At 38.4% G+C, this 18,564-nt stretch overlaps 1 protein-coding gene across 1 annotated transcript in view; it reads right to left on the reverse strand.

The window, feature by feature from the left end:
- COL14A1 (collagen type XIV alpha 1 chain) overlaps window positions 1-18,564 on the reverse strand; it is a 229,571-nt gene that overhangs the window by 41,336 nt on the left and 169,671 nt on the right. Inside the window, exons 37-42 of the mRNA XM_082601195.1 lie at window positions 16,908-16,961; window positions 15,179-15,274; window positions 13,950-14,003; window positions 13,527-13,580; window positions 1,251-1,304; window positions 442-513 (exon numbers count right to left, since the gene is read on the reverse strand). Coding sequence (XP_082457321.1) covers window positions 442-513; window positions 1,251-1,304; window positions 13,527-13,580; window positions 13,950-14,003; window positions 15,179-15,274; window positions 16,908-16,961 — 384 coding nt within the window. The remainder of the gene's footprint in view (window positions 1-441; window positions 514-1,250; window positions 1,305-13,526; window positions 13,581-13,949; window positions 14,004-15,178; window positions 15,275-16,907; window positions 16,962-18,564) is intronic.

Below are 18,564 nucleotides of genomic sequence, written 5' to 3' on the forward strand. Positions count from 1 at the left end.
TAATGGCAAATTCTGTCTTTCTCGCAGAAGTTAGAAAAGAAAAATCTCTTCCCATTTTCACTAATCCTTGACTTCCTCCAGCCTTGTTTTTCTCACTCAGGAGACAGGCCTAATTAACAGATAGTATTGTACCCAATCCCTGTAAAGATGGCATTGAGTTGACTTAGCCAAATACAGAATAACAAACAATGGAAATATATATAAGCAGAAGCTTAGCTGCAGATTATTCCCTGTTGGGACCATTTGTCTTTAGCCATGATATATGCACAGTCTGATCTTAATCTTTATCCTAGGAGATTCTCTGTTTTCCTTATGGATTCCCACAGAACCCAGTCCTGAAAAAAACATTTTGACCAAAAAAGATGCTGTAAATTTAAACACATAAATAAACCAGAGGGATAACTGGGCAACCATCCTGACTGGCTACAGCCACATACTCACAGGTGGTCCAAGGGCGCCTTGGGGTCCCATGCTTCCTGTGATCCCTGGGACTCCAGGGGCTCCGGGAATGCCCTAATAGACAGGAATATGGAGCAAATGTGAGGACTCACTCATTCTCATCGAAAACAGCTAGCTCTCAAGAAAGAGCAACAAACATGCACAGTTAACCTCACCTCCCCGCCCAACACCAAGTCTTCAGGATTCACTGCTCATTCCTGTTTCCAACTAACGTACCACTAAAGTAAGGAAGACAGTTTTGGAAAAGTCTCCACTCTGTCAGTTAGATGTAGTTCTTTCAAATTCAAGCCTTTTTTATATATAGTAGTGACATATACACACTACTATATAGAAAGTAGATAATCAACAAGGACCTACTGTAGAGCACAGGGAATGCTACTCAATACTCTGTAATGGTCTATATGGGAAAATAATCTAAAGAAGAGGGGATATATGTATACGTATAACTGATTCACTTTGCTGTACACCTGAAACTAACACAACATTGTAAATCAACTATACTCCAATAAAAATTTAAAAAGAAAAAATAATTCAAGTCTTATCTGTGTCTAATAAAAGTAAATCAATGCAGGTGATCTTATGGCAAAGTGGCTCAGAGGTAGAGTAATCAAGCCACATGGATACATTATTTTTTAAGGATGTTTTAGGAAGAGCTCTGTACCAAGGGATGAGTTGTTACACTATAGCAAAGATGGCCACCAAGGTGAAAGGTTTGGCAGAAGAAAATCTCTCAAAAGAGGTGAATTGCTTTAAAGCAGTACTACATCCCAGTAGTTCCTGGAAATACTTACAATTGGCCCTGGTGGTCCCGGAGGGCCAGAGGATCCATCCTTTCCAGGAAAGCCCTGGGGGAAGAAAAACATGGTGTGTCAACTATGCAGTTGCTTTACATGGCTTTCAGAAAAGGTGCACTTAATCCCATTTAATATCTGGGGGCAAGTCCTGTCATTTACTCTGGACTTCCAAGGATTCACTGCTTTTATACCCTTCATGGGAATTGTTCTTGGCAAAGATTTTTGTGTCTGTTGGCTCTATGAAATTGTCCTATGTAAGAATTTTAGGTGTAAGAGATACCACTTACAAACATAAACAGGAACTTGTTTCCAGAAAGTGTTTTTTATTAAAATAAGCATAACAACTGAGAAGGGAGATCAATTCTGGTCACTAATGACCAGCCAAAAAGACAAATTAGTGTCTTTCTGGACCTAAGGGAGTTTGGGGCAGGGAATCCCTATCACAGGAATCTATATTACAAATTACAAGTATTACAATATCTGCAACTCTACAGCTCGTCAGGAGCTGCCTGGGGGCAAATCTGGGGGGATTTCCTGCTGTAATAATACAGTTTTGACTGCTGAGCAGGTTTACTGAATGTGTGTACATGTTTGCTTCCCATTCCATGATGGAAGAGTTTAAGGCAGAAAGCAAATGATGTTCTTTATAAAAGTATCTTCCTCAATTATTGAATGTGTGTATGTGCATGTTATTTTTATGTGAATGTTAAAAAAGAATAGAACAGCTGGAGTGACCTACTCTCAAAAGGTTGTAGGTCTTAATTGTGGGTGCTGGTCTTTCCAATGCAGTTAAAAACATGAGAGAGGATCTTTAATCTGAATTTTATAATAAGTTTATAAAATTTTGTTCAAGACATTACTTTCTACTACATGGAGAAATGGACTTTTCATCTTGCGATTTGTCCCCTACTAGAATAACCCATTCTCATCTCAAGTCAACTCAAACCAACATCTCCTGGCTTCCTTGCTGCCTCTCCCAATTCCCTTTCTGAAATGTGTGCCATTTTTCCAGTGGGCTCTCTTTTCCATTTATCTGACTCATGAAAATCCTTCTCCTTAGGGGTCCCCCTCCACACTCACATTATGTCTCCTTATGTCAAGGTATCAAATAAAAGAGAGTCAAGATGAGGCTGGATGAATGGAAATGGTGTGAATTGGGAGAAAAGGAACGAAATGAAAGGTGGCATGAAGAGGGGGTAGAATAGGAAAAGCAATGGTCAGCAAGGCCCTTTCATCATGCTCTCAAGCTCGAATACTAGCAAGTCTTAAAACCAGCTAAGGCAGAGGATTCTAGAACCCACCAATCTTGATGGTTTTCCTTTTCCGCCTGGGCACATTATGAGGTAACATCTCCCAGCCTACTGTTCCAGCAATTCTGTTACAGCCATGGGGCTGAGTTCTGCCCCGTGGAAAGGGGCCAATTCCACTTCTGGTTCATAAAAATTTCCTATGGGTAATCCTCCACTTTGTTTTCCCCTTCTTTAACAACTTTAGGGCCCACATGTGGAAGACCAAAGTGTCCCAAGATGGAAAGACCTTGAGTCCCTAAGTGACTGCATGGATTAGAGATGAGCTCCACCCCACAGCCCCACTCCTCTACCTATTCTGTCGACAGCACTGGCTGTGACCAAACAATAGACTTTATTTCTCTTCATTTAATTTATTGTTTTTAATTGCTTGAAACCACGGAGATTTTAGGGTCTTTGTTATAACAGTTATCCTATACTAATATAAAGGCTAGTGGTTTTTTTCTCTACTACTTCTATTCATTCACTTTAGTTATTCATTCAAAAATATTATTAAGTCAGAAAGCTTCAATGAGAGGCCCTGATACAGATTAAACTACACACACACATACGTACATACATACACACACACACATACATCCTTCTTTGGATCTGCTAGCTAAACAACAAAAATTAATACTGACATAGGTTGAAAGAAATTATTCTACATGGAATTTAAATATAGCATATCCAGGAAGAGGGTATAAAAAAATCAGAATATGTAAAAGAAAAACAGAACCTTAGAACTCCTCCAGCCCAACTCCCCCATATGGTCAGTGAGAAAACTTAGGAGGCCTTACCACTAAAAAACTTTTTTAAATCTACTATTATTTTCTAGATGAAGTTCACATAAGAAAAAAAGGGACTCTGAGCACATAGTCAATAATTTAAGGAGACATTTTTCAAAGGACATCATTTGCTTCCTGCCTTAAAACTCTTCCAGCACTGGTGGGGAAGCAAACACACACTCGTGTGTAAGGCCACACATGACACACAGACAACACCATGGCCCAGCAGTCAAAAGTGTAGCATTGCTGCAGGAAGCCCTCCCTGACTCTTTTGCAGGCTGTGTCCAGAGAGGAAAAAAAATCTCAAAAACAAGCAAGGGCAATTTTATTCATAGAAGGAGGCAAGCCATGTCATACTTTCTGAAAAGAAAACTGCATTATTCCAAGGAAGACCTGCAGGAAATAACACATTGACTCCCCTCTCCTAATCATGTTTACAAAGCAATGATCTGAAGGAGTTTACAAAGCAATGATCTGTCAGTGTTCTCCTTCATCGTGGCCCTGGAAGGATGCTCTAGAGAATAGTTTTGAATTCACTTGATTTACAGACACCATGTGTGTATCAACTGGAAGGGAAGAGGATGAAATGTCATTCTTATATAAGAGCTAAATTTGGCCAAGAGGCTATTGCTTCTGTGTGATCAAATCAAAAGAAGAGACTACATGTTTGTTCACTCTGTGTTCTTCTACCAGAAGCACATCCTCAGAAGCTGAGATTTCTTTTTTTTTTTTTCTTTTGAGGGCAGAAATCATGTCTTATTCACCGTTCCATTCCTAATACCTCCCTAGCACATGGTTGGCACAAAATAGGTACTAATATAAAGTTAAATTTGAATAAAATTGAGGCACCTGGAAGAAGTGCTCTGGTTATCATGTTGAATAAATAAATATGAATTGCAGGTATAATTAGTCTGGAAAAGCATAGGCTGGGCTGAGGGGGTGGGGGGATGCCAATCTTATCCGTCTTTGCTCTTGAACTCTCCACAAGCCTGGAGGAAAGGGATCGGGAGTTATCTAGCTCAGAAGTTGAAATTTCATTTCAGTGACTATCTGAGGGGTGGTTTCCTAGAAGCAGACTGGGTTGTTGTGCCTTTGATTTATAGAGGGAGTGTTCTTGGGAGAAAGCTTTTAGGTATGAAGGAGGCAGGAGAGGGCAGGCAAAGAGATTAGGTTAGAATTGGATTTAGCTAAGACTGGCTTCAGTCTGACCCCATGGGGAGCTCTGGAGTGTGAGTTACACCTCAGAGTTGACCTACCGCAAGGTTTTATATACCCACATCAGTTAGTCATTGACTGGAGCCAAGGTGGCAGTTCCAAGGGTAGTTCCCTGTAGAAGAGGTAACTGAGTTGTTAGCAGTCAAACCCACAGCAGCCAGGGGATGGAGTACACCTGCCAGGTAAAGGAGCTCTGACCGGGGCACCAGTAGCATCCATTCCAGTGCATTTTACTCTAGCTCTTTTTTTTGTTCATGGAATGTCATGAACGACTGCACATTTTTACATAAAACAGTTCAAGAATAAAGGCGTTCTTAAGGGTACTGTGAGTTACCTGTTTCCCTGATTCCAAATTAAAATTTACTTGCTATACCTGGTTATAATTAAAAGGATGTTAGTCTCAATATTATTTTAGAAACATAATCAAAGCCCTTTTCCCCCCAAATCTCTTCCTAACCCTAAAAAAGTTCACAATTTCATCACATAGTTTTATTTTATAACTTTTGAATCATGCTTTAAATTTATCTTTGAAAGATTTTTTTTTACTTGTAAGCCACACATTTGTCACAGTACTGAAACATATTTGCGGAACTTCTATGTGCTGGGTATTTTGCTAGGTTTTGGGTAGACAATGATGAACAAGACAGTTTCTTTTCAAGGAGGTGATGGTTTTGAGAAAAGTCAACAATTGAAAGTAAATGACAATGAGCTATGATGATGGACTAGAAGATTCCATGGGAACATGCAGGAAGGGCACCTAATCCAGGTGTGGGGCTTCACAGGAGAGGTGGATTTTAAGTCAAGGGATCCAGGATGGTTGGGACACTGCATCACTCTCCCTGCTCAGGTACCACTGCAGCATCCACATTACAGCCCATCCTCACATGCCAGTCAGCTCTTTAGGCAGGGTTCTGGTCCCTTTCCTCACCTCTTCTCTCAGGGTGAGAGCAATGGCAGCAGCTTTTTATATCAAAGCAATAAACTTGGTGAAAAGAAAAACCATGTAAAATGTCTGCATTTTACATGGAAAAATAATTGGTAAATTCTAGCTTTGTGATTCAGCTTCACTTTAATCAAAGCCAGCTGAATGGTTTTCAGCCCTTAACAGCCAGAAATGGGTTTGCACTTCCCCAAACATTTCTAGATCTATAAATTATCCATTTCATATCAGGAAGCCAATCTCAGTACGTGTGTGTTTGTGGGTTAAGCACCCTCCTAAAAAACAGAAAACTTTAATTAAGCAATGAAGAATGAATATTAGGGGATACAAGATTAAACAATAAGCATAATGTGAGAATTCACTTAAACCGACACGTTTAATTTATAAAGCACATAAAATCAGCCACTAACAAACAGGGGTGTTTTATAATATGAGTAGCTCCAGTCATTTTTCCTTTCTGAGATTCCCACCTCAAAATATTAATATGCACCAACAACCCACATTAAAAATAATTTTTGCTATAAAAACTTGAAAGGCTTTTTATAATTTTTTTGAAAACATTTGTCTCTGAGCAACTTATGAAGTTATGGTTGGCTATGATTTACCAGCAAAAGGAAATCTATCCAAAATGTGTTTTCAAAAATCACTGATATTTGAATAAATACTAAATTTAACCATGGTTGAAGTTAGAAAAGTGTAATGTTTTACAGACATTTAACTAATTGATTAATTTTCATTTTTTCAGTTTTCTTTTCCATACACTAGAGCAAACACATATGCTTTTTTCAGGTGGCAAGCACTTTTTGTAGGCTCTTAAAAAGTTTGTAGTTTCAAGGTACTGTGTCTATGGCATCTAAAGGATGAAACAGATGTGCCCACAAAGTGTGTTGTAACTAAAGTCAGAAGCTAGAATATTTATGTTTATGTAGCTAACAGAAATAGCACTCAGAGCTAGTGACTCAGTTATGATATTCACCATCCATGCCTTCTTTGAAGCCTGCAAGGGTGGACCACGACACGAACCATAATTGGCAGTAACACAGCCAATTGTTAAGGTCCTTGGACAGACAACACACTCTCAGGTAGTAGAGTGGGATCTGTAAGCAGCTGGCATCTGATGAGTTTGTTGAAACGGAACAAACTCAAGCAATGAGGACTAAAGACACACTTGAAGAAACTCCATCTGCACAATTTCAACCCTGAGAGCAAAGGCAAGAGACCAGCGTGGCAGTCAGCCATAGGAAATAAGGCTTTACTTGCAACTAAGGATTAAGACCAACCACCAGATTAAGAGGCCAAGGGGTAAAAAGCCACAGACTCTGTAAACACTGGCCCAGGTTAGAGATCCAAGATAAATCCTGAGTATGATACTATGTTGAGTCACACTGGGGAATTTTTAGTTTCTCACACACACGCACACACACACACACACACACACAGCACGTATGTGTGTATATATATGTTTATATAAACATACACATATATTTTATATATGTACACAATACACTATTTTTTTAATGTACAAATATATATATTACATATATAAGTTAAATGTATATATAGAAATATAAACATGTGTATAGTTCTAGTAACCTGCAATGGTGACTTCAGTGAATTACAACAACAGCAATATTCTACCCAAGAAACTACTTTGACACACAAAGGGCTTAACATAATATACTATCCAGTGATTCTAAAACCTAGCTGATTATTAGAATCATTAAGCTTTTTTTGTGTGTGTGGTACGCGGGCCTCTCACTGTTGTGGCCTCTCCCGTTGCGGAGCACAGGCTCCGGACGCACAGGCCCAGCGGCCATGGCTCACGGGCCCAGCTGCTCCATGGCATGTGGGATCTTCCCGGACCGGGACACGAACCCGTGTCCCCTGCATCGGCAGGCGGACTCTCAACCACTGCGCCACCAGGGAAGCCCTCATTAAGCTTCTTTAAAACTATACATGCCTAAGTCATACCCAAGACCTTTTGTATCTGAATCACTGAGGCAGAAGCTCAGGAATCTGCATATTTAAAAAAACAAAACAAAATACAGAACAACAATTTGGTCATTTAAGTTGTGGAACTGCTGGTTTACAAATATAAATATGTCTCGCCTGACCCCAATGGACAGCGTTAGAACCAGAGTGCAAGACAGATAGCATTTGTACCCTATGCCCCAATAGAAGCATCTTTAAAGCCAGTAATAACATGATACTAATTCCCTAAGTAACAGTTCTCTCCTTGGATGGGCCACTATCCAAGTAAAAGTGAAAAGTAATCACAGAAACATATTCTTAGGTGTGAACAATCAATTTCTACTTCCTCAAGAAAGTAACCCAAACTGGGTTCCTTCTGCCCCAAAAAATGCTGGGTGAGATCTTCAGTGACGGAGTCCTTCTTACTCATATTTTTACTGGAAGAGTTGCCCATATTAACAAAATCCCACTTTACCCTTTAACATAATTTTGTGGAAGGAAAGAGTGCAGTGTTGGAGCCTGAGAGTGGATTATAATCCTGGCTGCAATGCTTGCTTGCTGTGTGGCATTGTTTGAGTTACTTCAACTTTCTGAGCTTCAGATTCTTTGTCTATATAATGGGGTAACAGTGCCTAGCATTCGTGATTATTCTGAGGATTGGAGAACATAACATTTGTAAAGCACTGCACTTAGTCAAGAATCAATGACAGTGGCCGCTGCTCTTTTTATTAAAATAATCTGCCAAATCCCAACTGCATATACTGCCATCACTGTGGTTGACTGGGAGAATGTTTTCCTGGGATTTTATAAAAACCTGTTTAGATCCATGAAAAGGAAAATCGTATTGTTCTCTCCACTAGCTTTGTGATGATTTTTACATTTCCTCTTCTGGAGGAAGGAAGATACTCAAGGGGATAATTATCATGAATCTTAGTATTTAACAAAACAGTCCTTAGATGAATCTCTCATCACAGCTTGACATTTATGATAGGAATTAAATCCAGATCGTTGACTCAAGTTCAAATTTTCAAGTATATTTTAAGTCCAACTTGCTTTGATGAAGTGGGACATTCATCACAAGTATGGCCTTTGTTTACATCAAACCCACATAAAAAGGAAGCATGTTCCAAGCGTCCTTTCAATGTGGACTCCAAGAAAATTAAACAACAAGCCACTTGCTTTTTCTTTAGACTTTTTTCATAGTTCATTAAAATCTTCTAAGGTGCCTTAATAATGTTAAGGACAGGCATTATAAAATATTGCACTGTCCTGACTCATTAAGTCTACACTGAAAATAGTGAATACTTGTATCAGCTAAAATTGAAATTTTATATAGAAATTCTTTATATGAATTAATTCCCACAATAGCTCTATGGAGTCGAATATTATTTTTTCCACTTCACCGATGAGGAAAGTGAGGCTTGGGCTTTTTAAGTAACTGGTTCAGTGTCATATGGCTAGGGTTCAAACTGAGGTCTGGCTAACTGTCCAAGTCTCTGATATTTACCACTGGACCATCCTGCTTCTCGTAACCACACAAGTTCAGCAGAATTCATATGTAGAACTTTTTTAACAGTATTTCACCTTTTATAGATGAAAAAGGAAGGCTGTGGTTATGGCATGAAGACAGGAGAGGCAGGGAGCAGTAACTTGGGGGGAAGGAAGCATTCCAATTTCAGTTTACTTGGAATTTAAAAACTAACACCCTTGGTACAAAGGAGGAATTACTACCTTCCAGGTGCCATAACACATATATCTCCTGGTCATTTTTATTTCTTGTCTCTGACTTTTTATCAAACCATAGTAAGAACTGGAAAATAAAAATAATTTTAAAACTTTCTATTTGGAATGCTTGACAGAAAGCTGGCGGTCTTGGATATGAGTGAGCCTCAGAACTAGAAAAGAGGTCATTTTTCCTTTCTTTTTCAGTTCTTTCTTACTCTGCTTATACTTATCATCCATGTCTTGCCTGTTTTTCCTGGTTTCTCTAAGGACCACATGGGTGTCTAGGGTGGGGGATGAGAGATCCACCCTACATCAGAGGAACCCAAAGATCACAGGGTGAACCCTGGGGTCAGAGACACCAAGAAAAGAAGAGGAAGGAGGCAAAAAGGGAGATGCAAGATTGACAGTGGAAAAGAAAGATGAGACAAGGGTGCTGTTGGCTGCAATGACTCAGAATGGAAACTGATGCCTGAATACATTCGGCTGTTAAATCTGCACTTGCACTGTTGCTTTATATGGTGTGGTCCTGCATTGTGCTCTACTGGCTTCCCAGCAAGAGGCTGAGACTAGTTCAATGAAGAAGTCCAACTTTTGCTGGACTTGCTTATAGTCTGAGGCCCAGGATTTCCTCTACAAGTCAAAGATTCCCCTTGGGAAAAGCCAGAATAAGCTAGAAACATTAGAAAACATGTTTCCTGTTGAAAGAGGAGATGCTTAATCCTTATTTTAGTCTCTGCTAAACTCTCCTTCCTTGTAGATTAAATGAATAAGTGACACTGGCACTGGCTCTGGGTAAGGGATGCTAACCTTTCCCTAAGCTAATAGTCAAGGTGATGGTTCTAGCTTTGGGCTATGAATTCTTAACAGTCTATAAGAAAAGACAAAGATTAAAAAGAAAGAATGACCAGTAAGGAATAGCCCCTCACTCCTATAGAACACCTCACTCACCTACTCTCTGCAACTCTCCAAGGAGCTAGAAGCACTGATTGGACATCACCATGCATATTTATCCCAGCTTCCTCCTTCTTTGCCTTGAGTGGTCTTTACTCACTCAAGATCAGAGTAAATGAGGCACAGTAATGGGAAGTGATTTCAGGGCTTGGAGTAAAGAAAAGACAAAATAACCTTGTCTTCCTGATTCCCCAGACAGTTTTCTGGAATTAGTTTCTCAGGCATTTCAGCAGTAAGTTTCATTACCCAGTGTGTTTGCTCTCAGTCTGTTCTATGCCATGGTTGTTACTGTCATTATTATTACTTATTATTTATTATGATTATTACTACTATTATTATTATTTCCTTTCTGAATGCAACTTTGCCTTTTAGGATAGCCTAAGGCAGAGCAGGAATAATCTTAAGTGTTTGTCCTTAGCTCTCTTTCAGCAACACCCTCTCCCACAGCCTAACCAGGAAGAAGGAGCTCCATGTCTGAGATCTGTTCCTACCACTATGAAAGTTGGTCCTGGACCTCCAACTGTACAATCCTGCTAAATAACTATCGAATTGTTTTAGACCCTTTACTTTCATTAAGACCCCAGATACTTGACTAAACAGATCAGAGCCTCCTAAATAACTGTTTTCACCCATCTTTCCTCCCAGCTTGACTGTCTCCGATGAAGACCCACTGGTTTTCCTGGCCCCAGGGAAGAGTCATGGTCTTGATTCCACTTCCTCCTTCTATTTCTTCCCGGTAGATGATGTACAGATTGCCTCCTTTAGTTATTGAAAGTCTCTCCTGTTCTGGATATTTTCCTTCTGGAGGTAGTAATGAACAACTCTCTCTAGGCTGAGCATAGAACATGGCACATAGTATGTACTCAATTAAGATATGTGTTCAACAAATATCTTATTAAATAAGATGTTAAGATATTGAAAAAATATTGGGTTGACCAAAAAGTTCATTCCCGAACAAAATTTTGGCCAACCCACTATATAAGTGGTCCCTTCCTCAAGCAGGGCAGTCCCTTCCTCATGCTACACAATTCTAGGAGGCACCACTATATTTTATTCTGTGTTTTTGGCACCCCTTCAAGTTGTACTCTGGAATAGTATTGCCCTCAAATATCTTTTCTAAAGCAATTGTCACAGGATTTGCACAATCTTTTTTTTTAACATGGCCCTATAAAGAAAGAGTATCCTCTGGAAACCAGTTTTAAAAAGCAATTCCATTCCCATCCAAGAATTTTTCAAAATAGGGATTAGAGACTCTTGAAAGTTTTACCTCCAGATTGAGCGAGAGAGGGAAATAAAATCCATGTACAGATATATTAACATTTTATTACACTCTAAGACTTTTTATCCTATAGAATAAAACATGTTTGGAAGAATGGCAAAATATTTGTAAAAAGTCTGTGTTGGTATATTGGTTTTAAAATAATTCCAAACCCAAATGATCTAGACACTAATCCAATATGTTTGATTTGGGAGTTCCTTGCCAAGACTAGCCTCTACGCATGGATAAATAAAGTAAATTCACTGAACCAAATCTTTAGAATTGCTGTTTTCAGAGCTTCAGGAATCATGAAGGAATCTAGGTGTGTAACCACACAGGATTTTAGCCTAAGCCCTTTGCCAAAACATATAAATACTTTTAGACACTCCTTCCACATGTACAAGAACCTACAGAAATCTACCTTTTAGAGAATGCCTCTTTTAGATACCTTCACCTGGACATGCTTTACAAACTAATTCCATTTGATATATAGAGACTAAACTGAGATTTTAAGCAAATGAAAGTTGGATGTGAAACCAAAAAAAAAAAAAACCCAACATGGAAGGAATTTAAATTCACACACCTACACTCCTATAGAAAAAATGATTTCCTTATTCTTGAGCAGTATAGCTAAAGGCAGCCTTGTTTGAGTAGAGAAGTGTGTCTTCCAGCCAATCGTTTGCTAACCTAGTGGGTTAGCTGTCCCCGGAAATACCAGGGAATATCACCAAATGTGTTGTCCTTTACTGGATTGGATCTAAGTAGTGGACACTATATATAATTCAGTCTTGAGAGAAACTGTGCAGCTGCCCACATGTCTACATCAGTGTCCTTTTAAGGAAGACCAGCCTCTCTCCCTTGCTGAACATGTAATGACTTCCTATTGCCTTCCTGTTAAAGCTCAAAATCCTTGGTCTGAAAAACAGAATAGATGGTGTAAGTGAGTTTGCTTTTACCACTTCAGTTTCATCTCTTGACAATCTCTCCACACCTGTGTCCTGTGTGCACACACGTGTACACTTTTGCACATACACACACACACACTGCAGTCTAATCTCCAGCCATACGGAACTAGGTTCAGTAATGAAAATTCCCCACCTTCTCTTCAACTCCACTCTTTTTTTTTTTTTTTTTTTTTTTTTTTTTTTTGCGGTATGCGGGCCTCTCACTGTTGTGGCCTCTCCCGTTGTGGGGCACAGGCTCTGGACGCGCAGGCTCAGCGGCCATGGCTCACGGGCCCAGCCGCTCCACAGCATGTAGGATCTTCCCGGACCGGGGCACGAACCCATGTCCCCTGCATCAGCAGGCAGACTCTCAACCACTGCGCCACCAAGGAAGCCCAACTCCAGTCCTTTATATGCCATATATGCTGTCCTCTCTACTTGCAATAGCTTTCCTTTCCTCATGTATCTGGCTAATTTCTATCTCTCAGTTGAAATCCAGTCTCTATGGTGCCCCCTCTGGGAAGCTTTCCCTCACCCTCCAAGTCTGGCTTAGTTATCTATTCTTTGTGCTCCCACAGGGCTCTGTCAATACTCCCATTATAGCATATGTTTCTTATTTGGTTCTATTTCCCTCCAAAAGCTATAAAGTCTTTGAGGACAAGAACCTCAAACCTGGTTCAGTGAAGACATGTTGACTAAACAAACTCTAGCTGTTAACTCATCCCTCAACCATCCTTATGCTTTCTTTTATTGCTGTCCACTTGAACAGGTTCCAGGAATTGATAACTGATGCACATTAAATAAATGGAGAATATTACAGAGAATCATAATAATTAAATTCCAATTCATATGATTCTTGATTTCCTTTAGGTTTGCTCCTTGAGAATTTGAAACAACTGGAAAATCTGTTAGACCAATGCACACTATTTATATTCAGGTTATGGAAACATTCAGAAAGAGGTGTGGTTAATTTGGGAAGGCTTGATGAAAGTTTCTAGGTTTTGAGGAAAGTTATAGACATGGAAGAATACCAGTTAAGGGAAACAGATGCAGGATCGGTAAAATGCAGATAGATGGGAGGAAAAAATAAAGAAAACAAACAAAAAAAACACCTGGTTTGCCTTCCTTGCCAACAGCAAGAGTGACTTGGTGAGAAATCTACTGTGCTAATGAGCAATCTTGGGCAAGTCCTTACCCTTTGGCCTGGTGAGCCATCACGTCCTGGTGAACCAACACCTCCTGGGATGCCCTAGATAGAGCAAGGACAGGAAAATGGCAGAGTTATCGAAACCAATTACCCTCTCACCCAGCTTCCCTGAAATAAATCAAGGCCTCCAAACAAACCTGATAGCATAAAGGTGAGGCCTTCCTGACTGAGCATTCAGAACCCAGAAGTTATTCACCAGAAGGGAAAGAAGTGTCCCCCACCAGGGCTCACCCAGGGGAGCATCAGTAGGACCGTAAGAGGGGGCTGAAGTAAATGAATACACGCTAATTGTCCTCAGTGTAGAAACCACTCATTGCCAAGATCACAACTGACTTCAGAAGCTACAGTCTTCTTTCTTCTTGGCAAAGCTCTAGAGCTGAGAGCAATGGAATAAAAAAATAAAAATAATACCTGTGGGCCAGGAAGTCCAGTCTCTCCTTTCTCTCCTTTTTCGCCTGGCATTCCCTGAACAACCAAAAGGACATGGAATTAAGTTCACATAGGTAAATAGGTAAATTCTCAGTCTTTTCTTTTTCTCCACTGACTCTTTTAACATTTCCAACATTAAATTGCTTTCACACTAACATCCAAATACAGCGTATTTCACTTTTCACATAAGCTACACCACCTAGGTAAGCATGCCTACAGACCAGAACGTTTATATAGCAGAATAGTTTAAACACAGTGTATACAGTCTTATATGGCTAAGCTCATACTGTAAATATGTGAGAGGAGTTGAATATTTCAGTATTATTTATAGTTTAGATTTGAAAGCTTATATCTCTATATATTTTTGTTTTGTTTTGGCTAGAAATTTATAAGAATGGAAAAGCAAACACAGTACCTGACAAGTAGCAAGACCTCAACAAATAGTTAGTAGTAGTAATAGTGGTAGTAATTATACAAACTGGCATGTTAATGCTTTCTAAGATGTGAAAATAACTCTGGAAAAGAAGACTTCTTAGCTAGGGAGACACAATCATATGCGCAGAAACATTGCTAAAAATGTGCTTAAAAACATCATGCTTCAAATACTAATGACAGAGATTGGTTTTTATTCCTTAAATCTAGATCCATCTAGTAAGATCACTGAAAATCATTGAGTGGGATTGAATTTGTTTTCATTGGTACAAACAACTTCTACAAAGAAATGTGGCTGTAGAGCATATACTGTCTATAATCTAAAACTCAGAGCACCACACTTTGAGGTCTGTCAAGATAAAGATCATAATTAAATGGCTTTCATGAAGCTATTTCCACAATTACTACAAATGCAAAATGAATAACAAATTTGTATAACATTTGTCACTTTCTAGATTTTATCACACCCCCTAAGGACTTAGTCAAACAAGAAAAAGGGCCATACATGTCAAGCCCTGCTTTCTTTTCTATAGACAAATTATCTGTGGATATACCTACTCCCTAGGCACATATCTGTTTGTAAAAGACCCCCTTCATTGAACAAAGAATTGGCTAATGAATGAAGTCTCAATTATTACTTTCACTTCTCAGCTCTTATTTTTAGGGGTTGGAAGAGGCTGAGGATCATTATCAAGGCACAGAAGACAAAAGTTCATTCTATATAACTCATGGAGAAGTGATAACAATAAAACCTATCTGAATGTTTACACACAACTCACAGGTATTCCTTGAATGGACAGACCACTTGGTCCTTGGGGTCCAGGAGGACCCTGAGGTCCTGGAGGGCCTGTTTCACCCCGAGGGCCATCTGGTCCCTGGAAGGCAAGAAGTCATCCCAAAGGTAAGTTAAACCCTCTGGTACCCAGAAATATCTGCTACCCAGATATTTCTACTTATGGCATTTATATTTATTTCATTAACTAATTTTTCCTAAGACATAAAACACTCATAGGATAACAAGACACCAAGCCTTGGATGATCCACCTCCCAAAGTGTCATCAGTAAACCAAAAGAGTAAACACACAGTAGTTGCTGCAACTTCATTTATTTATTTTTGCTTACATAAATAGGAACATTTTGCCAATTATGTGAGTAACTAGATGCCCACACTCCACAACAAATCCAAAAGATATAAGTGATACAAGACCACCCTCTTGGTTTGTGAAGGTTCACACCATCCAGCCAAACTATAGTCTCTCTCCCTTCACTACTGTGAACTATCTATCTCTGGGGCACTCCTCCGCGTTTACTGAAGACATTGCCTCCCTTGTAGTATATAAGAGATGGAGCCAAGACATCAAGTATCTGCCTGAGAAAATGTGTCACAATCTCAAAAAATAAAACAAAACAAAAAAAGAAGATATCTTATGGTCTGAGTTTTGAGCTGCGTAGTACCTGATTAATTATCTTCAGCCTTCTTTCATTGACTTCTCCCCTGTAAGCCTGCCCCCACCCTCCTCATTCACTCTTACCTTGCTCTACTTGTTTCCAATTTTCTAGTAAAACAACATTGCAATGTTCTCTTCTCCATGAATAAATACCATGCAAATTTAATAAGTCACCATATTGAAGCAGTAAGTCAAGCAAGATGGTTGGAGTGATGATTCAGAGCAACATGGTGAAAATGAGATAGTAAATTATAAAGGGCCTTGAATGTCATGCTAAGGAGGGTGAATTGTATTCTCAAGGCAATCACACATGACTGCTGGTTTTAAGAGTATGATATGGTCCAGTATAACTTTAAAGAAATGAATCTGGGGGTAAATGTGAAGAGTCAATCAAAAAATCAAGCCACTGGAGCCAGAAGAACAATTAAAAGATTTGCCAAAAGCCAGGTACAGGATGATGGGGCCTGACCTCAATTAGTGGCTGGGCTTCTGCCATCCCTTAGGGCATCTTTATGCAAAGTAGAAAAATGTATGCCTTGACATGGATTGGCACCAACTTGGTCCTCTTAGTTGGTGCCTTTGTACAGTGTACAACCTGAACCACCACATTTGGTGGCCTTGGGCAGTGAGAATGGAAAATAGAGCTGTGTGTTTGATTGTACAGTACACGGTGGGAGGGGAGAAGGAGGAGGCTAAAACCTGAGAACTTACCCAGAGGACTGCTGCCTAGTTGTGATTCAATGCTCCCTCAATACATCTTTTTTGAAGATAGAGGAAAAGAAGACTATATGAGCAAGAACTACCTAAGCAACTAAACCACTTGGAACACTGACACTCTATTTCTGACCCAGAAACCTTTCTTTTCACTTAAGTTACTAAATTTTTTTTTGATGAAAAAACACAAGCTTTTAAGAATAAGGGAAAAGTCTTCGACACAACTTTCATAAAAACATAAGGAGCTTTAAACTTCAAAGGGTAAATATTATTTAAAAAATATTAAATATACTTAACTCCAAAATTGTATTATGGCTAGTGATGTGAGAGGGAGAAAGAACATTACCTTTGGGCCCAGGTCACCTTGTTGGCCCTTTGGTCCTCGGAGTCCTGGACCACCCTGGCAAACAGATGTTAAGTATTAGCACAGAGACAAATCTGAAAGCAATGTATTTCATTTATTTTACTTAATAATATGGATTATGTAATTCTCATTTTGTATAAAGGCCAACACATTGTGTAATGGTATATGTGCATCATGATCCTGAATGGGAAATCTACCCCCCAGATTCACCTTTTCCTGCTGATGATTACATAATTTGAGCAAACTTTCTAAGCAAAATTCCTTTAAATTAAAAAAAAAAAGCTACAGGATCTTTTAATTGAGTGTGTAAGAGTACAGCTATTAATGATGCAAATAATAAAAATATACTGTTAAGCTAAAATTATGCATGTCCTATACCAAGATTTTGAGATTAAATTATTTAATTAAATTGTAAAAAGCATATAAAATAGTAACAATTTGTTTTCTTTATTTACACCATAAAAAGCTAATTACATTAGTGTTTCCAAAACTTCAAGTATTTTCATTTTCCCCTCAAAATTTTTGTCATATTAATGCACTGCCTGTACTATTATTTAATAGCATTTTCTTTATATACATACATACATATGTACATACATAATAAATATGTATATATGTATATATGTGTATATGCATTCTTTGTAAACATATTCTTTGTATATGTGTACATACATATATGCAAATATACTCTGAATATTTTTTAATTGACTCATATTTCACTTAAATCTATTTTGAAAGCAAATATTATGTACTATAGTAGATGGAAAAACATATATATACTTAAGTATTTAAGTATTATATAATACTTAGTAAGTATATAAGTATTCTTATATACTTACTAAGAATATAAGATAAACCTAAAAATATGATATAAATAATGTTAGTAAATTTAGCTAGATTTTGTTCCTAGTGAAGTCTGTGAGCAATTGGTTTGCTCTTTGTTAAAAAGGGGCATGAATAAGTATTAGAAGGGTCATATGGGCACCAGTCTGAGAATATTGCTTTCACTTGAGCAGAAGGATGAAAAGATCATTGAAAATGGAATAGCTTTCTCACTATGTGAGTCCAGTTGATTTCCTGCTATGTCCATGACTATTGAAAATCATTTTGTGTACCATCAGCAAAACACTTGCATCACTTGGGAAAAGACTGGATCAGGTGATAGTTAAGGCTTCTTCCAGTTTAGCAATTAAATTCACTCCCCCGCCCCATCAATATCAGTTGGTTGCTTACCTTCCAGACTTTTAAAATACAATTAAAAAATTGTGTTTTATGTATGTGTATATGTATCTATAGAAAATATTACCTATTATTAGTGTTTTTGTGGTATTATTTGATATATATAGATTGCATATGTGATATAACACTTTACATATATTTTTGAGCTAACTTAATGTGTTTTTCCATAACATGACTAACTTATTCTAAATGAGTTGCATTGTTATCAGTAAAATGGATAGTTTGTTTAACCATTCTTTCGTTATTGGAAATGGAGGAGTTTTGCCCACAATTTGTTGCTGTCTAAACGATACTACAATTAACATCCTTATACATGCCCTGAGTACAAACTTTAAGATTTAAGTACAAATGTTAATATTTAACATATCATCAAGTAGAATTTTAAATGAAATTTAATGGA

This window comes from Mesoplodon mirus, assembly GCF_964341445.2.
Source record: "Mesoplodon mirus genome assembly, chromosome: 16".
Classification (NCBI taxonomy): domain Eukaryota; kingdom Metazoa; phylum Chordata; class Mammalia; order Artiodactyla; family Ziphiidae; genus Mesoplodon; species Mesoplodon mirus.